Source organism: Alligator sinensis, unplaced genomic scaffold (genome assembly GCF_000455745.1).
Source record: "Alligator sinensis unplaced genomic scaffold, ASM45574v1 scaffold47_1, whole genome shotgun sequence".
Lineage (NCBI taxonomy): Eukaryota > Metazoa > Chordata > Crocodylia > Alligatoridae > Alligator > Alligator sinensis.
This window is the reverse complement of record NW_005842629.1, coordinates 70,823-92,370: the sequence shown is the minus strand read 5'-3', so window position 1 is coordinate 92,370 and position 21,548 is coordinate 70,823. Positions and strand designations below refer to the sequence as shown.

The window sequence follows — 21,548 nt, the reverse complement described above, 5'->3', positions numbered from 1 at the left end:
GCCTTTAATCACAATGGTTCTGTCTAGCAACTATTCTATTCTCCCTTTTACAGCTCTGGTAGCTCCTCTGTTAAATTTACTGTGGTTTTGATGTTCACATAAAGGAGAAATCTTCTAAGTTAATAAGAGTACCCAGTGGGAGGCATAATAACATTAGGCACTCTAGTTACATTAGAGATTCAAGGACACAAACTCTCAAGCTGATGTGGTTGTTCTGGAAAGGAGACAGAAAACCACAAGAGTCCTGCATATGTGCTAGGAGACAGGTAAAAGTAGAAAGGAAAAGCGTCAGAGAGAGCGAGCGAGAGAGAGAGGCTGTCGCTGAGTCTGTAACTGTATTTTATTCCTAGTTACCTTGTATGATTTGTCTTGTGCCCAACCTCTAAATACCTATTTACAGCACCAGCTCTGGGGCTTTCACTGCCCTAGGTGTATGTCTGTGTGCCCTTCACAGGCTGCAGTTGCTTACTGAATAATAAACAATTAAGAATTATCTTTCTCTTTCACCTTTAATATTTTTCTTCCTTTGACATCCCCCTGTGTTGCAAAGCCAGCCTTGGAATATACAGAAACCAGGTACAGCCCTTTGAAATTCCTAAAATGAATTGGATAAATGTAAACTAGAAGATTTACAGAGTCTGAGGATGTGCAAATCATTGGAGAGGCTTTGATTATTATATTAGAAACAAGAGAGACCAGGTGAAAATATAATTAACCTCCATGTTTATTTCCTCAACACTGGTGTAGCTTCTCTCAGGTGAGAACCTTCTGTACATGCTGGGAGTAATTAATTATGCATAGAGATGTGGGGAAAGTCCCACAGTCTTTGTTAATTGCTTTGCAGCCTTAATCAGATGGCAGTGCTGCTAAATGTGAATGTTTATTTATGACTTTTATATACAAATATAATCCACATTGAAGTGCTTTGGGTATTGAAGACAACCCTCCTATCAATGGATTGTAAATCCACCACAGAACTTGTATGGAACACAGCAAAAACAGTGAGTAGGTAAAGAAATGAAAGCCCATAGGCTCAATTGTCATCCTATTTTTGTTGGAGTAATTCAAGGGAAATTACAACAAATTCAATACGGTCACACAATCACACCTAGTAGGTCTACTGCATACCAGTGGTAGGCAGTAAGTCTTGGAGGAAGCAGCACATGTGAAATCCCACTCATAGGCACTCAAAGGAAAAGAATCATGCTGACAAGTTCTTTCTTCCCTTGGACCCCACCTTCTAGTTCTCTCTGTCCGTCTGTTTTGACTTAGGTTTGGAAAGAGATCAGATTTTTGTTGGCTTGTCTGTACAGCACAAATAAGGCCCCATTTCCTAACTGTGGCTTCTGAAAGCTGCTACCCTATAAATAATACTCTTTATATTATTTATAAATAATATAATAATTTTCTAGCTAGTGGGATAGGATAGGGAGCCATGAATGACTTAGGTAAGTGGGACAGATACCCTTTTACATTAAACACAACCTTTTAAGGCTATGTATTGTCTGTATAAATACCAAGCCAATAAAGCTTATTTTGGATTGCCTGAATGGTGCTAAATAATGATGCAGATATTTCCAGACTGTTTTTCCCATTTCCACATTTGCCTTTAAACTTGTGTGATGTTATTCCTGTATAAACAGGAGCAATTTCACTGAGTTTAAAGGTGTGTGGACACTTAATACTCAAACCCAACTTGGCACAGGATGAAAAGGAAATTGGATATATCCTGTATGGATAAAAATACAAAGATGTTTTTACTACAGAAGCCACATTATGAACAGGATGTTGTGGCTCTTGTACTAGGCTGTTGGATGTGACACAATCTATTCTACTTGGATTGGGCAGTTTAAAGAACCATAGAATCAGAAAAACAGTACTGGAAAGTAGGGCTGTGCCAAATGGCACCGTTCTGTTTTGACTTGAGTTTCGAGGTTTTGACGGAACAGAGTTTTGTTTCAAATTTCATTTTGATTTGAAACAACTGTTATGTTTTGCTTCATCGAAACAATGAGGCTGTTTCGACGTTTCACCCATTAGCTATAATGGGGAAGCTCAAAACAGCCTCTCTCATCTGGCAGGCAGATCGGGGCTGAGGGGCTAATTGTGAATTATGACCCCAAAGTCTCTTTTGGCCATAGTGCTAGTGAGCATAGCACTACTGAGCCTATAAGCATGCTGCGTTTTTTTTTCCCCTCAAGGTGAAATACCTTACAATTGTTGGTATTGAATGTCAGCAGGTTTGTATCTGCCCACTTTTTCAGCCTATCCAAGTCAGCCTGGATCACCAGCCTATCCTCAGGTGTGGACGCTCTACCCCAAAGTTTGGTATCATCGGTAAACTTGGCCAGTCCACTTCTGACACCAGTATCCACATCATTGATAAAGACGTTAAAGAGAACAGGTCCAAGGACGGAGCCTTGGGGGACACCACTGGTGACGGAGCACCATGATGATTCACTTCCATCGACCACCACTCTCCAAGTCTGGCCTCGGAGCCAATTCCCCAACCATTGGACTGTGATGTAGCCGAGACCACAGCTTGCCAATTTTTCCAAGAGGAGATTGTGAGACCAGATCAATGTCTTTTTTAAAGTCCAGATATATGATGTCAATCTCTTTTCCCTTGTCCAGGTGGTATGTCACCTGTTCATAGAAGGAGATGAAATTGGTCAGGCAAGACCTACCCACAATAAACTTGTGCTGGCTATCCCTCAGGATGTTGCCATCAGACAGCTTGTCAAGAATGGTCTCTTTGATCATTTTTTCCAGAATCTTTCCAGGGATTGAGGTCAAGCTGATTGGCCTGTAGTTCTTTAGATCTACTTTCCTCCCTTTCTTGAAGATGGGCACCACATTGGCCTTCTTCCAGTCTTCAGGTACTTCATCTGAGCACCAGGAGTTTTCAAATATCTTTGCCAGTGGCTGGGCTATGACTCCTGCCAGCTCCTTGAGTACTCTAGGGTGTAATCTGTCAGGACCCACTGACTTGAAGGTGTCCAGCCTCTCAAGGTGTTCCTTTACAAGGTCTACACTGATGCTGGGTATAAATTCACCCTCACCCTGGCCGTCCCGCACCATGCTAGGCAGGGCGGTCCCTTTGGGTTGATGAAAAACTGATGCAAAGTACCCATTAAGCAGGTTGGCTTTTTCCTAGGTGTCGGTTGTCAGTTGTCCCGGGGTCCAATGTTACCCTTGCTTTTCTTTTGGCTCCCCACATATCTAAAAAAAGATTTTTTATTGTCCTTGATATGTGTAGCCAGGTAGAGTTTGGTTGCAGCCCTGGCTTTCCTGGTTCACTCCCTACAGGTACGGACCAGTGTAGAATAATCCTCCTTTGTGGTGATTCGTATTTTCCATCCCTTATAAGCCTCTGTTTTTTGATGTAGGAGGTCCATGAGTTCACTGCTGAGCCAAGGGGGTTGCTGCGTCCTTTTGCTACCTTTCCTCTGAGATGGGATGGACATCCCTTGTGCTTTCAGGATCGCTCCCTTAAGGAGCAACCACTTCTCTTGGACTCCTCTCCCTGTCAAGTCATGGTCCCTTAGGACCACAAGCCTCCTGAGCTTATCAAAGTCAGCTTTCCTGAAATCAAGGACTTCCACATTGCTGACTGACTTGCCAGCTTTGCAATGGATAGTAAAAGTGATCAGCTTGTGGTCACTGTCTCCCAGCTTTCCTTCAATTTTTAGGTTGCTGACTAGGGTTGGAAAGGACCTCAGGAGAACATCTAGTCCAAGCCCTGCTCAAAGCAGGACCATCCCCAATTAGATCATCCCAGCCAAGACTTAGTCTATCCAGGTCTTTAAAACCCCCAAGTATGGTGATTCCACAACCTCTCCAGGTAGCTTGTTCCAGTGTTTTACTACCCTCCTAGTGAGAAAGCTTTTGCTACTATCTAACCTAAACTTCCCTTGCTGCAGCATAAGAACTTTGCTCTGTTCTATTATCTGCCATGTTTGTATCTTTAGGAAATATTAATAGTATATTTTTATATTTAATGTTCAGTCCTTTTTATTTTAAAAAAATGTAGTTGATATCTAGCATCTTAAGTTGCAGTATATTGTTAGACAAAAAACAGGTGGCTACTAAGCCCAAAAGCAATGGACAAGGTTCTGTCAGAATTTAGATATATTGCTTAATGTATCTAAATAGTCCTTATTACAGCTGACCAAAAAATGGGAGTGGGGACTTACATTTCATGGGAAATTATTTTTAAGGGGAAGGCATTAATGTTTGGGTTTGATCTGAAATTAACCAAAACCACTTTTTTCCCAAAGTTTTTGGACATGGCACATTCCCTAGATATTCTAGCTACTCAGTGAAACAGACTTTCACTGGGTGGCACACCCAGGCCTAGGGTCAATGAGGACCTTGTCAGGGAACTTCTGGAGGGACTAGATGTATTTAAATCTGCAGGTCCTGATGAATTCCACCCCATAGTGCTGAAGGAACTAGCAGGGGTCATTGCGGGACCTCTGGCACAGCTCTACGAGCATTCATAGCGCTTGGGTGATGTGCTGGAGGACTAGAAAAGGGCCAACGTGGTCCCCATCTTCAAAAAAGGGAGGAAGGAGGACCCAGGAAACTATAGGCCCGTGAGTCTTACCTCAGTCCTGGGGAAGCTTTTTGAAAGAATTATCCTGGCACATGTCCAGGAAGGGCCAGCAGGGGAGGTTATGCTCAGGGGCAACCAGCATGGGTTCATTAGGGGCAGGTCTTGTCAAACCAACCTGGTGGCCTTCTATGACCAGGTCACCAAGTCCTTGGATGCACGTGTCACAGTGGATATAGTCTTTCTGGACTTCAGGAAGGCCTTCGACATGGTCTCTCACCCCATTCTCAGTAAGAAACTAGGAGACAGTGGTGTTGATGCCTACACAGTCAGATGGGTCACTAGCTGGCTGGAGGGCTGCACCCAGAGGGTGGTGGTGGATGGGTCTTATTCGACCTGGGGGGATGTAGGCATGGGGTTCCCCAGGGCTCGGTCCTCGGGCCCGCAGTATTCAACATCTTCATCAGTGACTTGGGTGAGGGGGTAGAAAGCACCCTGTTCAAGTTCGCAGATGACACTAAGATGTGGGGTGAAGTGGGTACGCTAGTAGGAAGGAACAGGCTGCAAGTGGATCTAGACAGGTGGGGCAAAGAGAACAGGATGGGGTTCAACTCTGACAAGTGCAGGATAATGCACCTGGGGAGGAAGAACCAGTGGCACACCTACAGGCTGGGGAACTCCCTTCTCACCCGTGTTGAGACAGAAAAGGATCTTGGAGTCATCATTGATGCCACAATGAACATGGCCCGACAGTGTGGGGACGCGGTCAGGAAGGCCAACCATACCTTGTCGTGCATCCACAGATGCATCTCAAGCAGGTCCAAGGAGGTGATCCTTCCCCTCTATGTGACACTGGTCAGGCCACAGCTGGAGTACTGCGTCCAGTTCTGGGCGCCGCACTTCAGGAGGGATGTGGCCAATATGGAGAGGGTCCAAAGGAGGGCCACCCGCATGATCAGGGGTCAGTAGGACAGGCCCTACGAGGAGACGCTGAGGGACCTGAACCTGTTCAGCCTCCAAAAGAGGAGGCTGAGAGGGGATCTAGTAGCAGTCTACAAACTAGTCAAGGGGGACCAGCAGGCATTGAGAGATTCCCTGTTCCCCCGAGCAATCCCAGGAGTTACAAGAAACAACGGACACAAGCTAGCGGAGGGTAGTTTCAGGCTAGACATTAGGAAGCGCTATTTTACTGTCAGAGCAGCTAGGACCTAGAACCAACTTCCAAAAGAAGTGGTGCTGGCTCCTACCCTGGGGGTCTTTAAAAGGAGGCTGGATGAACATCTGTACTCTTTCCTGCCATGGCAGGGGGTCAGACTAGATGATTTCCTCAGGTCCCTTCTGACCCTACCAACTATGAAACTGAAACTATGACTTTGCTGTTCATTTCCTTGCTGCTATTAGCATGTCCATTTCACTGAGCAGCTATAGGAGATTCCTAGAACCCTTATATTTGAGGAAGATCCACCAGCAGACAAGTCAGGCCAGCATCCTAGAGTTTCTAGGGTTCTTTGCTCTACAGCAGACCTGACCATAATGTACCCCAAGTCTGGCAACACACAGATTCCTAACCCCAGGGCAAATCCACCAAGAAACCATGTCATTTATTACTGTCATTTAATGTATTTATTCTTAACAGTCCTAAGCCTAATATCATAGTACTTGATGGCATGACTAGTTAATAGGCCAGCTCACCCTTACTAAACAGTAAGCATTTTTGCTTTAATCATACAGTTGCCTTTTTTTTTAACCTTAGTATGCATGAGAAGGGATAGCCGTTCACATTTACAAAAGTGGCATCAAAGAGAGGAATACCTCATGAGAAGATAATTTATTGCTGAAATCATAGAAGTTTGCAGTGACTCAGTTCAGCCCAAAGACCCCAGCTGAGGTCAACAATCATATCAGGATGTGGATATAATTTACAAAATAGAAGACACCAGGCCTATAGTTACTATGAAACTATGGATCTGAAGATATCTGGAAAATGCTAGATCATGATTAACAGTTAAATCCCAGTAGTTTCTCAGTCTGAAAGTTGAAGAATGACTCCAAAGCAAAGAAAGCAATTAGCATTCAAATTTGTCTTTTCTGATCTGAACAGGTAAGTAGCTTTGCTGAGAACTGTGCAAAGAACTCTGCCCCCAGTGGAAGCAAAATGAACTTCAGACTCCCTGGGACATCCTCAGTTGATCATGGCTCAAATTTACATCAACTGAGGATTTCCAACACTCTCTATTTAGTTGTGATGAATTTCTAGAATTATGTAGTTTAAACAAAAAACTAAACCAAGTGCTAGAAAAGATGTTGGCTTGGATCTTAGATATCCTGAGAACTGCAAAAAAGTATTTATAGATCACATGGAAACATGTACCTTACTTTATTATTTTAGTGATCATTAATGACCTAACACTAGTGTAACTTCACTAAATATTTCAAAACGGTGGCTTAAGGATGCTCAAAATTTCCACAGGTGTGTAAATCATGGATTGTTCAGTAAACCCATGGGCACGTTCATTAATGCACTTTAGGTAGTGCACATGAAATCTAGTACCTCTAGGCACTTTTACACATGCTTTGAGGTGTGGGGGGATAGGGGATGGCAGTGCTTAATTAGAGCATTCAATGAGCTTTAGCTCAAGCGCCCCCACAGACGTTTTTAAGTGCAGGGACACAGGAAGCGCTGGAGTGCAGTAATTGCTACGCTCCAGCAGACTCAGTTAATCAAATCTGCTCCAATGTGCCCGCCATTGTGAGGTACTAGAAAAATGCATATTAGTCTATTTTAATGCACATTAGCTAAAGAGCACAATTTTTTGTGACACTTTAATAAGCATTAAAATAAGTTAATGTGCATTACAACACACGTGTAAACACACCCACCATGCCCATGTTGGATAATCCAGAGAGAACTATGTCCCCATTTTGTTAACCGAGAACTGTGGCAGAGGTACCAGAAGGAAATTGGTGTAGAATTAGGATTTATACTTAAGGATCCCAGGGTCCCTTTCCTGTACCCAGTCTCCTAGATCATGCCTGTTCATAAACTGGGCAGGAAGTCTGCATTAACTTCTTTCAGGTGTTAGTTTAAATTGGGCTCATTTTTCTGTACACCAAAAACAACAATAGACTTCCAGTCCCCTTTTGGTATACAGCATTATAGTAATAGCTAAAGACCTAAAGTGTCAAGCCCCATCATGTCAGGTGTCATACAAACATAGAGAAGAGAATTCCTGCTTAGGTATATATTGGTGAAACTCCAAAGCCAACCATCTATGCTATTCCACACTGAAACCTATAAGAAAGATCATTGAAAAATTATAGCCCATATGCCAAGAGAACCAGACCTAGAGAGAAATATTCCTAACACCTGCTGCCTAAACAGCAAATGCAAAACCTGTCAACACATGACCATTGGTACCATATTCAACACACCCCACAATGAAGCTATCAAAACCCTAAACGTCTATCACAACATATGCTACAGCTCATCCAATGCAACCTCATGGAAATTATGTAGGTGAAACTAAATAACATCTATGCTCCAGAATGAAATTTCATAAACATTAGGGGCTGGAAGGGACCACGTGTGATCATTGAGTCCAGCCCCCCTGCCACAGGCAGAAAGTCTGCGGGGATCAGATGATCCCAGCAAGATAAACATCTAAGCACCTTTTGAATGAATCCAGAGTAGATGCTTGCACCACCTCTGGGGGGAGTCTGTTCCAGACCTTCGACACTCAGACTGTAAATAAGTTTCTCTTTATATTGAGTCTGAATCAGCCTTCTAGAAAATTTTGGCCATTAGACATAGTTATCCCTTGGGGAGCCCTGGTGAACAGCTGTTCTCTTAGATCCTGGTGCACCACCCCCTTATAGGCTGCCACCAAGTCCCTCCTGAGTCTTCTCTTCTCCTGGCTAAAGGGTTCCATGTCCCTCAGCCTTTCCTCTTAAGGCTTGCTCTCTTGGCCTTTGATCATACAGGTGGCTCTCCTCTGGACTCTCTTGAGCTTATCCACATCCCTCCTGAAATGGGGGGTCCAAAAGTGGATGCAGTACTCCAGCTGCAGCGTCACTAAGGCTGAGTAAAGCAGGAGGATGATATCCTTGGTTTTGCTCGAAATGCATCAGTAGATGCATGCCAGAGTTTGGTTTGCTCTGACAGCCATGGCATCACATTGAGGGCTCATGTTCATCTTGTGGTCAATCAAGACCCCCAAGTTTCTTTTGGTCACAGTGCTAGTGGGCATAACACCGCCAAGCCTATAAGTATGATGCTGTTTTTTTCTCCCAAGGTGAAGTACCCTGCACTTCTCTATGTTGAATGCCATCGGGTTTCAGTCTGCCCACTTTGCAAGTGTGTCCAGGTCAGCCTGTATTCCCAGCCTGTCCTCCAGTATGACTGCCTTCCCTCATAGTTTAGTGTCATCTGCAAACTTTGCCAGTCCACATCTGATGCCCGAATCCAGATCATTAATGAAGATACTGAAGCATATCAGACCAAGCACTGAGCCCTGGGGGACTCCACTGGTCACCTTGTGCCACATTGATTTGTTCCCATTGACTAGTACCCTCTAGGTCCAACCCTGGAGCCAGTTTCCCAGCCATCAGACCATGAGATGGTTGAGGCCACAGTTCCCCAGCTTGGTCATGAGGATATCATGGGAGACCAAGTCAAAGGCCTTCTTGAAATCCAGATAAATGACATCAAACTTGTCTCCCTTGTCTGGGCAATGCGTCACCTGGTCAGAGGAGATGAGGTTGAGGAACAAGACCTTCTAGTAATAAAACCATGTTGGCTGGCATTCACTAGGTTGCCATCCATTAGCCTGTTGCAGATGGATCCCTTGATAATTTTCTCCAAGATCTTTCCAGGGTTGGACATCAGACTGATAGGTCTGTAATTCTCTGAATCTTCCTTCCTCCCTTTCTTGATGATTGGGACCACATTGGCTCTTTTCCAGTCTTCTGGTACATCACCCAAGTGACATGACCTTTCAAATATCTTGGCCATAGGGCATGCTATGATGTCTTTTACGCCTGGTTGGGTGTAATCCATCTAGGCCTGCGAACTTATGGATGTCAAGATTCTCAAGGTATTCTCTCACTTGATCTACATCAATTGTGGGCCCAGCTCCCGAGCCCTGGATGCTTTGTCCTGTCTGACAGTGTGACCCCCCTGGGTGGGTGGAAAACTGATGCAAAGGAATTGTTTAGGAGGCTGGCCTTTTCTTGGGTGTCAGACGTCAGCTGCCCCATCTGATCTTGCAGGGGGCCAATGTTGCTTTTGTTCTTCCTCCAACTTCCCAGATATCTGAATAATGACTTTTTGTTATCCTTGATTCCAGTGGTTAGCCTGAGTTCGGTTACTGCTTTGGCTTTTCTGGACCACTCCCTACAGGTATGGGCTAGTGCTGAGTACTCCTTCTTGGTGATGATTTCAGTTTTCCATCTGGTGTAGGCTTCACTTTTTTGTTTTAGGAGACCTAGATGTTACCTGTTGAGCCAAGGGGGTTTCCCTACCCTCTGACTGCATTTCCTGTGGGACGGGATGGACTTCCCTTGTGCTTTGAGGATTAAGCTCTTTACGAACAACAGTTCCTCATGTACTCCCCTTCACAGGGGACCTGACTGACCAGTTTCCTCAGTTTGTGGAAGTCAGCCTTCTCAAAGTTGAGGATTTCTGTTTTACTGAGAGATTTGCCCACCCTGCATTGGATAGAGAAAGTAATCAGATCATGGTTGCTGTCACCAAGCTTGCCCTAGATCCTCAGATCACTCACCAGATCGTCCCCTCTGGCCAAAATCAGATCCAGTAGTGCCTCTCCTCTAGTTGGCCCATAGACCTCTTGCATCAGGTACAGGTTGTCAATGCAGACAAGAAAGTTACATGACTGGTCAGACTTGGCCATGTGCTCTTCCCACAAGATGTCTGGGAGGTTGAAGTCTCCCATGATGATCATACACCATTGCAGAAAAATGATAAAAGGACAAAAATACCAAATGACCAGTGGGAGAACTTTTCACAGAATGACCACTCCCTTTCTGACCTCAGTTCTTGTACTCAAGGGAAATCTACAAAAACCCTTCATAAAAAAGGCCTGGGAACAAAAATTCATAACTTTACTGGACATTAAAAATCAGGGACTAAATACAGACAATGGTTTTAGTGCTTAGTACAATTTACCTGCTCTTTACTAACTTCTGTGTGCTCCACAGGTAATGACACCCCTCTTTCCTTTAGAACAGTCTTATTCATAATTGGATTATCTAGTTCAATTGCCCTTCATTTGCTTTGTAGTCAAGTCTGAAAACTTCTTTGCCCACCATTTTTACAGCCTTCTTCTATGTCTTTAAATGACCATTTTATAAAATGGAGTTAAACAACAATAATGATTAACTTATCTGTAGGCTTCGCAGGATTCAGTTTTTACTGATAAACAATTGATACATGGCAACTTCACCTCACAATCACAGATTGACAGAAAAAAATGTTTCCATTGGTAATAATCAAAATTTATAGAAAGGGAACTGTAACATGGAACCCTTACCCCTGGTATTGGACAGTGGAGAAAAACAGTTGGAGAGACAGAGGTTAGAGAGGTTAAAGAGGAAAAAAATGGTTGGGCTAATGACTCATCAATTAAGCAATTAGCTGCTCATTCACAGGTGCCTGAAGTGGGCTGGAAGGAGCTAACAGGCTTACTTAAACACATCTCTACCCAAAGGCTAGAAGTGGGAGGTGGGAAGGGGAAAAGTATTCCAAGCTCCAGCCCGAAGGCAGTAGGGTCCTGGCGAGGCCAGCTAAGCAGGGGGGCAAAGGGTGACTACTACCTCTTCCCATGTCCCCAGAGCTCTGGGAGTGCTGCTCCCCTCCTCTTCTCATCCCTGCCTGCCTAGGTTTTTCCTGATGAATGAACAGAATGATTTAAAGCGGGTATAATTTATTGATTTATGGATATTTACTTCTTATATTTTGACATATAATTGTGTAAAGCTTTCAGTAGTATACTGTCATTACTAAATTGTCTAACCCCCACACGCCCAATTTCAGGCAATCCTGAAAAATTAAATCAATAAAATTGAAATAAATGCTTAAAAATAAATATCAACTTTAGCTGTCAAAATTATTTATTAAAAATAAAAATTGACTTCTGCCAAGATTACTTACCTTGAGCCATGGTCAACTGAGGATGTCTCAGGTACTTATGTGGTAATTAGCTTAGGCTGTCTCTGCTTCTTTCCCAGATGTGAAGACGGGCATGTGTGCCCAAAACCTTGTCTAACATCTCCCCCAACTATTCAATAAAACATATTGCCAGGAAAACCTTGCTCATCAGATAGACAGTCATGATGAATTTCATCAGCTAAGGATTTAAAGCAATGTGTATGGTCTCTACTGTAACAGGTTTTACCTTACCAGAACACAAAATGAAGACAGCAGAGAAGACACTTATAGAACATTGCAGAGAAGACACAGAGCTTGCATAGGCTATCCATGCACAGTAAATGTAATGCAAGTGATTTGCTTCATTTTTCAAGTACTGCCTTTCTAAATCTCTCCTTTCTACAATAATGCAGAAGAGATGAGATGTGGAAGAAATATCCTAGGCCACGTACCATCTAATGCTTTGTGGCTGGATGTAGTTTGTCTGTTAGCCATAGACAAGATGAAGAGGCACAGGAAATTGCCAAACCAATGTTTTAAGCTTTCTTTGACCATTCCAAGATGACACAGAGAAGACTGAAGTATTTGACGCCCTCTTTGTTTCAGTGTTCTTAAAATAAACTGGCATTGAGTGTTAAGACTTTTATTGCATGCTGTGTGGTTGGACACATACATGTGTTTAAAAGTCATTCATCTGTGATTCAGAGAATGGTGGAAAAGGTTGTAGCACTGTTTAGCAATTTCCTGTGCCTTGCCATCATCAATGTAGCTAGCAAAAGAACAATATCCAGATACAGACTATTAATTTTACAATAAAAAAGCATTTTGGAGTGAAGACGTTGTAACTTAACAGTTAAATGTAGCAAGAAGGTGCAAGTATGGGTCAGAATAAGGAAAGAACAATTTGAACATTATGTTTATGTGCATTAATTAGAAGTACTGAAGTTAGCAAGGCTACTTGGGTAACATGGAGAAGGCAGACTGTACAAGAGGATGACTTGAGAAAGGTATATACAGCACCACCATTAAAAAGGGTTTAAAATGATAACACAGAGAATTTTAGTATAGTTGGGTCAACTTCATTACCTGCAGAGATACTAGAAGAAATGATTAAACAATCACTTTATTAACACAGAGGATAAGGTGATGAGAAACAGCCAGTCTGGATATATGAAAAACAGATTTTGTCCCACTAATCTGATTGTCTTTTTAAACACGTTATTTGGCCTACTGGGTGGGAGGCTGATTGTCTTTTTAAACACGTTATTTGGCCTTGTGGGTGGGAGAAAGCCATAATGTGATAAATTGATTTTATTTAGACTGTTGACATCTGGTCACCCATGACATTTTGATAAGCAAAATAGAGAAAAACAGTCTAGATAAAATCAGCCAAGTGTATGATCTGCCTTCAAAGAATAGCTGTCAAGAATTCACTGTCTGGTAGGTGACCATTTGCTGGAGGAGTGGAATCTGCAACGATGGTGTTGCTCAAAATGACTGATGCTATAATCCTGAGGCCTTAACATTATATCTGTCTGCAGGAAAGGAGCTCTCCTAACCCCTCTATATTAGTCTATAAACTGTTTGGATAAAAACTAAGACAACAAGTAACAAAAATTCAGAGTGCATCTCTTTAGGAAAGAAGGGGATCTCCTTGTATATTGTACATGTTTTAGTTATGCCGGTTTAAGGATGGGGGTGGGGGGGCATTGTTTGTTTTTGAATTATAAAAAAATTCACATCGGTCAAAATCCAAGTATCCCCATCTGGAAAGCTGAAAACACTTCACACCCCTGGGAGGAGTCCAGCACAGCCCCACAGCTCTCCTAGGGGTACAGGCCCCCAGATGTGCAGGCCCCCAGATGTGCGCACTGGATGAGAGGAGGCTGCCGCCACTGGCAAGTGTGAGGAGTTGTGCTTTGAACAGTTTGAAGTGCAGTTTCCCAGAAATCTCTGCACCAATCTCCTTGAACGTGGCAGGCTTCATGCCCTCAGAAGGGGCTACCATCCCTATGATTTTCATCCAAATCAGCCAAAAAATGACAAAGTTTTAGACATTTTCATGATTCCCCATTATAGCCTATGGGCAAAAAAACAAAACAGTTTCAACTAAACGAAATGGGACAGTGCTTCGAAATGAAACAAAATGACAAAAGAAAACACTGTCCCTTCAAAACTGAAATGGACATCGAAACGAAACGATGGTGTTTCACACAGCCCTAATATATGTATCTGATATGCAGAGGTGACCCAAGCAGGGTGCAGGGCCTGGGGCAAATCAGCCCATGTGAAGTCCTGCCCCTGCTCTGATCCTGGATCCGAAGAAGCTGCCACCACCATTGGAGGGGTGGGGAGGGGGAGGTAATCAAGCGGCTGGATGTGGAGCTGCCCCCCTGCCCAGTCCCACTGCCACTCTGCCCAGCTCCACACCGCTACTGTTCCACCCTACTCTGCGGGGCCCCCCAAAGCATGGGGCCCAGGGTGGCTGCCCTGATTCATCCCCACCAGGGATGGCCCTGCTAATATGATATCAGTTATACCATCATAGGAACCCCAGCCAGGGTCTGCCTGCCTTTCCACCCTGTTGGCTGCTCGTGCCGTGGGTGCCGTGGCCAGAGCTGGCCCAGGCAGCACCTGAGGCTGCTGCTGGGGCAGCTCTGGCCATGCCCCTCACCACATGAGCAGCTAGTGGGGTAGAAATCTAGGCAGACCCTGGCTGGGATTCCCATGCTGGTGGGAGAGAGGGGGGGCAGGGGGAGTTAATTCCCTTCCCTGACCCCCTTCCACCTGAAGCACTGCCCAGGCCAGCTCTGGCCATGCCCCCGCTGTGTGAGTGGCCAGTAGGTGGGAAAGCCAAGCAGAACCTGGTTAGGGTTCCCATGCTGGTGGGAGAGAGGGGAGATGGGGGGTTTAATTCCTCTCTCTCTCCAGCTTCACCTGAGGCACTGCCTGGGCCAGTGTCTGGCCATGTCTCCTACCCTCTGGTACAAACCTGGCAAGGGCTGCTTCCCCCTTCCCCCTCCAAGCTCACCCCAGATGGGGTCCTTGCAGGCCAGGGTGGAAGTTTAAACCCCTCTCCAATCATACTCAGCAGCCTGCCAGAGCCTAGCCACATCCCTTCCTCTCCTTCCCCCCAGCTCAGCTTCCCTCTAGCCTTGTAACTGCTGCCAAAAGGAAGGGAGGGCTCACTGTAGGGCCCCATAGCTTCTAGCCTGGGCCACTGCAGGCATGTGGCTATATTTCTGGAATCAAAACTGAATGTCTATTCACTTGCAAATTGGTTTAATCTATGCAGGTTAGACTAGCCTGCAAAGACTGAATCAATTCAGGCTAGGGCTTTTTGAATGTCTGTACTTAGCCTAGAGATCAAATGATGCAATCTGAGCAGATGCAGAGTTATACATCCACAGACTTGCCAGTGCAAAATCACAGCAGTATATCAAGTAATCAGTCTGGAAATGGTGGGTCTTGGTCATGACAACATTCATTCTGTTTGAAAGACCATTAAGGGAAGGGAGTGCAGGGGAGAGGGAGAGAATCATTGTGTTCCACATAAACCAAGTTTGCTGTTTTACACTGAAGAGTACAAAATGAGTAACATGCCACAACTTAACACTCACATACTCTACAGTTTGCAAGAATGTGCAGTCAGTCCCATGAGAGATTATGGCTAATTGTATAGAAAGATAAAGGAGCAAAGCAGCATCCCACTCAAAGGATCAAAACTGGTCTAGCTGAGACCTAGCTATAAGGGTCATAAATGATTTATTCCAGCTTATCCTGTGTCATAACCCCCTTTCATTATAGCCCATGTCTCCTGTCATTAGATCTCTGTCTTTAGCTACCTAAATTCCACCCGCCTGGATATGTACCTGTGTTTACCATCACAAAGTTCCCGCTAATTTAAGGTTGCTGTGACGGGACAAATCACATGCTATATAATGAAATGTCAGTCTGCAAGCATCTCTTTTAACAGCGCACAAGGAGTGGTAGCAGAGAGACATTTTTACTTCTTTACTGATTGAGTCTTTAGCAGCGGTGTGCTGTATACATTAAACTTGTTTCACCTTTTATTTTCCAGTCTGAGATGATCTCCCTTACAGCAGAAAATGTTACAGCCTTTCCCAATGTTGTGACCACTTCGAAGTTGGGACTCAGCCAGTCAGTGTTATACAACACTTCAGAAAACAGCAACTCCACCTGCCCTACTACAGAAGTATGGAATTGGGTTTTCACTTTTCAGCCCATTTTCCTCTGGATCATTTTTATGTTGGGAGTGATGGAAAATGGCTTTGTCCTCAGTGTTTTTTGTTTCCACAAAAGTCGCTGCACAGTGGCTGAAATTTACTTGGCAAACCTGGCAGCTGCTGACCTGGTACTGTCATGTAGCTTACCTTTTTGGGCCATTACTATCGCGAATAAGTTTAACTGGCCTTTTGGCACTTTCTTATGTAAAGTTGTCAATGCAGCCAGCTATGCAAACTTTTACTCTAGTATTTATTTTTTGACGATGGTAAGTATTGATCGCTACCTGGCCCTAGTGAAAACTATGTCCTTTGGACGCATGCGGCGGAGTTCCTGTGCCAAGTGGAATAGTTTTTTGATCTGGCTATGTGCCTTGTTCATGTGTTCACCCACACTGGTGTTCAGAAGTGTAAGTTATTTGGAACAGCACAACATCACAGCCTGCTATCTTCCATATCCGTCCCTGTACTGGTCAGTTGCAACAAACTGTTTGCTGAACATTGTGGGCTTTTTGATCCCACTCATAGTGATTACTTTTTGTACTGTTCAAATCATCAAAGCCTTACGAAAAAATGAACTGCAAAAACTCAAGGAAATCCAGACAGAGAAGAGAGCCACCATCTTGGTCCTTCTTGTTCTTTTATTGTTTATCATTTGCTGGCTTCCTTTCCAGATCAGCACAATAATTGACACACTAGTTCAATTAAAGGTCATTACTGGTTGCCTTGTTAAAGAGGTCAATGATTTTCTGTCCCAGATATCTACATATTTTTCTTTTAGCAACAGTTGCCTTAACCCATTACTGTATGTCATTGTAGGCAAGCATTTCAGGAAGAAGTCCAGAGAATTGTACAAAGGCTTATGCAACTGGAAATGCAACAGATCAGAGTCCACACAGATGGAAAGTTCCTTGGATACTTTAAGAACTTCGATTTCAGTAGAAAGCTCAAGAAAGAAGTCTGCTGTGTCTGTAGCATGATAGCACAGTTTGCTTATTTCAATATCACTAGAAAATCTCGTAACACAGTGTTTAAGTTGCTATTCATAGCCACCTTTTATGGCACCCCAATGTGAACATTGTGGCATCTGTGCTGATTCCTGAAAGTTTGGAGATATGATCTCAATTCTAAATTCCAGCTAGGCATCTGCTTCTACTCTTGATGGACAACATTTTTCACAAATAAATCACATTTCTTGGCATATTTATATTTCCATGGCTGAACTATATTTGACACACTATCATTTGAAATGTCTCTATTTACTAATGAAGATAAGTGACTTCAGTTTACAGTTGTCTGCATGCAGTCATATTATAATAGCTATTATCAGTATTAAACAGTTAACCATGCTCTCTGTAAATTTGAAAGAAAGCATTTTGAACAGACAGACCATTTCCAGATGAGTTGATGAAGAATGCAAGATCCTGTAGAACCATCATTTAAATCAATTTTTTAAGAGCCTAATTCCCAGGATTTCTACCAGTTTTGATCAATAATCAAAAATTGTGCTTTTTATAATTTAACGTGTTTTTCCTTTCTGTAATTTCTCTGACACTACTGCAGTGGAATGTCATGTAAATCCATATCTATAGATTATGGCTCAGTAAAGAGTATACACCACAAGTAAAAATAAAGATAAAGATAATTCAGACTTCCCAAAGAGCAGGACATTTCTACACCTTTGCAATATGCTGCATTCACTAGAGTTATACATGAGTAACTGAGAGCACCATGTGTTTGAATGGAGGTCATTTAGAATGTAAACTCATCAGATGTAAAGACTTGGCTCATACATTTGCCTGTGAAGTGGGTAGCCATGTTAGTCTGAAGTCAGGCATAAAGTTAATCTCTAAAGGCTCCTACAGACATGCAGGGAGCCTGTTCTGATGTGCTGGAAATGCAGTGTGCCAGAGCAGACTCGATTAATCAACTCTGCGGGAGCACGGAAATTGATGCTCTTTGGCAGTCCCATGGCTTAGGGCATTTTTACACATGCTCTGAGATGTGGTGCTGGGCACTTTAATTAGCAAGCCATGTTAATTAAAAGTGCCCATGCGTCACATGTATCAGAGTCCCCATGCACCCCTGCACTGAAAACATGGTGGGGAGTGCTTTGAACTAAATCTCATTGAACATGTTTTATTTCAAAGCACCCTGCTGCCATTTTTTTCAGTGCAGGGATAAATGGGGATGCTGATACATGCAACACATGGGCGCTATTTAATTAGCACGGCTGCTAATTAAAGCACTCAGTGCTGCATCCCAGAGCACGTGTAGAAATGCCCTAAGGTGCCACCCTGCCCTACCTTCTTCTCATCTGTGAAGTGTAATTAATGTGTGTGGTGCTATATAATTATGATAAATAAAAATATGCATTTGATATACATGATGTGGTTTCACAAAAAGAGAAGACACAGCAAAAGTAATTAAGGAAAATGAGTTAAATGAAGCCTTAGACATCTAACTGAAGGTAGCACATGCTTTGTATATATATGAATGGGATTTTTATCTTGCATTTTAACTATGTTTTCACTGTCCCGGTTACTGCTATGAGTTAGCTTACCTTGAGCAAGAACAGGCAAACTACAAAAGGATGCTGGAGATGGACTGAGGAATTAGATTAGCATCACAGAAGAATTGTATTAACAGCTGCTGGGATGTGCTGACTTCAGCTGAAGACTATGCCCCTTGGTGGTCCAGACATCTCAGAAAAGAAATACCATCATACTCACTTTAAGAGTTATTGTGTGTGGATAGGATTCCAGCAATACTTTAATTATCATTCCAGTTACTCTGAAGTAAAGATGGGCTCCTCATGAGGCTCAGACAGTTAGGTTTTTACCTCTTGGAACCTAGTTCAAAACCGGACTTGGAGTCTAATCCAAAGTCAAATGGAGTCAGCAAAAGTCTTTCCATTGACTCCTTCCATTTGCTAAGAATCACAGCTATTAGATCACAAGTTAAAACGGAGTGTGCTGAAACAGTCTGTTACAAAACAGCAAAGTACCACTGGCAGCTTTTGCTCATGAGAGATAAGACTAGAACAGCAGTCCTTATGGGAAAGTCCTATTAAACTTTAAATGGATGAAACTAATACAGTTCTACAGAGATGGAAAAAGAAAGCTCTAAAAGTCATACTAAAAAACGTACTGGATTTAATAATGTATTTCCACAGGCTTTTTCTGATCATCCTGCAAAATTTTAGAGCACTTAGACCCCTTTGTATGGTCCAAAACACCTACAGAAATACCATTTTCTGTTACATTGTCTCGGACATTTTGTTATTTGAAGACAGTATAATTAAAGCCATTACAATTATGTAAAGCGGCCTTTGTTCATGAACTAAATTTAAAGAAGCATTGTTAAACTATGCAGGCAAAACAACAGAACATATTTGTTACTGAGAAGAAAAGACCAAATAATTTGGAAACATTCAGGCAGGTATCATTAATTTAAAGTGTATAAATGTATATAAGCTATAGTTACAATATTTTGTCATAAACTGTGCATTTGTAATACAAAATAAAAGATTGCATTTTGAATGCAGTACAAGTGTGTATAGGTGTTTCTGTGGCATGGGTCAATGTAATCAAAATACTCTGTTGAAGCCATCACCACCTTGGAGACTGAAGCATACAGTAAAAGGTGACTTAAAATATTGAAGGGAAATTAACTAAAACAAATTTCACTTTTACTTTTATTCCTTCATCCAAACCCCAATCCTGCAAAGTGCAGAGCATTCTCCATTCTGGTTGAACTCAGAATTCAGATGAAATCTGAAATCAAATGGGAATATTCAGAATCTTTCTGCTGGTTTTCTCTGCCTCCCACTGGCTCAAGCCCATATGTAACAGTAAATATTATTTACTCGTTTGTACACTCAGTCTTCCTCCCATGGAAATCAAGAGGCACATGGAAAGCATCACCAGATTGTCCCTTAATTTAGAATGTAAGAATGTGAATGAGAAAGGTAGTAACCTTGAGATGTTACATGGAAACATGAAATATACGCTGGATACAAGGACTTTAAGACCATTGATGATGACTTGTGGGTTATGGGCCTGAGGCACAGGCAGGGTGGCAAGGTTGTGCATAGTGTTCAAGAAAGGAGGTAGTGAGGAGGGCTTAGCAGAATATCAAGAGCTCTGCTTTTGCCATGTTGATTGCACTTGAGCTAAATAGTTAGTCATCTGGGGGAAATGCCAGAGAGGCTGAGGCTTCAATTTGAACACAATAAGACATACCTAAAATATTGAGGTAGATCTGCAAGTTATCCATATAAAGGTGGAAGTGGATTTTTTTGCTTGCAGGACAGATTACCCAGAGATAAGGTCTAGAGAGGGAGGAGAAGGGTTTGAAGTTGTAGAAACCAAGGAGCAACAAGATTTCAAAAAGAATTGCATGGCCAGCTGTAACAAAGGCAGCTGACAGATTAAGGCAGATGAAGTAGTACTGGTTCAGAAAGCTGGCTAATGAGAGGCTAGTTAGAAGTTTTACCTACAGCAATTTCAGTTGTGTGCAAGAGATTGAAGCCAGGCTGGAAAGAACATATGATAGAAATAAAAGAGAAAAATTCTGGACAGAAATTGCATATAGCTTGTTCAGTGAGCTTAGTCGTGAAAGGAACAAGGAACACTGGAAGGCAATTAAAGAGGTAAGTAGGTTCAAGGGTGGATTTAAGATGGAAAAGACCAAGATACATTTGTGTCATGAGGGGAGAAACCTAGAGAATAAGGCGGTGTGATGGGGTCCATCCCCGGGCCTGTCTAACGTAGGCCTGACCCTCTATCTCTGGGCTACCCGCCCACCTTTCTCTCCTGCCACGCCTTGCTGGAACAATAATTATGATGTTACTCAGGTGGAAGGCTGCCCTTTTACTACTCCAACACTATGGGTTGCTATCCACCGCTCCAAACCTCCCCTACATGGTGGCCCATGCCTCACAGATGGTATATAAATGTTGGCCTGCACCCTAGGGTGCTGGATCTGCTCACTTCCTGTCACTGCACCCCCCCCAGTACTGAGGCCCACCCATCCCCTATCGCTGTGCCTCTTGGCACTGGGGTCTGCCCCCTGTCTCTGCGCCTCCTGTCACTGTGCCCCCTGGCACTGGGGCCTGATCACCCCCTGTCTCTGTGCCCCCTGGTGCTGGGATCTGATCACCCCCTTTTCCTGCACCCCCCAGTGCTGGGGCTTTGCACAGGAGTGTGCCCCAATGAGGTCTCCTTCTCCCCCAATAGCCTGAGCCCAGTCCACTGGATAAAACAGCAACATCAATATGAGCCCCTGGGCTATAACATAATACTAGTCCTACAAACCACACTCTGGCTCCTTAAAAACCCCAGACTGCTCCTCAAGTATTGAGTACTTCCCAGCTCTGGGTACCTTGTAGACTCCTGGAGCTTCATTAGCCATAGCAATAGTCTGGCCAGCAGCCACATTGTTCATGAGTAGTTTTGCCATGCAGGAGCTCTCTTCCCCTGGCCACTTGCCAGAGACTTTCTCCTGCCAGCCTCAGCCCTGGGGTTTATATGTGCCCAGAGGCCTAACCCTTTCCTGTCAGCTAACTGAGTGGTTGGGCTGT

At 43.4% G+C, this 21,548-nt stretch overlaps 1 protein-coding gene across 2 annotated transcripts in view; it reads left to right on the top strand.

Annotated features, from left to right (window-relative positions):
• Positions 1-18,051, top strand: part of BDKRB2 (bradykinin receptor B2) — a 45,327-nt gene extending 27,276 nt beyond the window's left edge. For both annotated transcript variants that reach the window (XM_025215200.1, XM_006033396.2), the window contains one exon: positions 15,802-18,051. In XM_025215200.1, the coding sequence (XP_025070985.1) occupies positions 15,808-16,944 (1,137 nt within the window). In that variant the 5' untranslated portion in view covers positions 15,802-15,807 and the 3' untranslated portion in view covers positions 16,945-18,051. The remainder of the gene's footprint in view (positions 1-15,801) is intronic.
• The last annotated feature ends 3,497 nt before the right edge of the window (positions 18,052-21,548 follow it).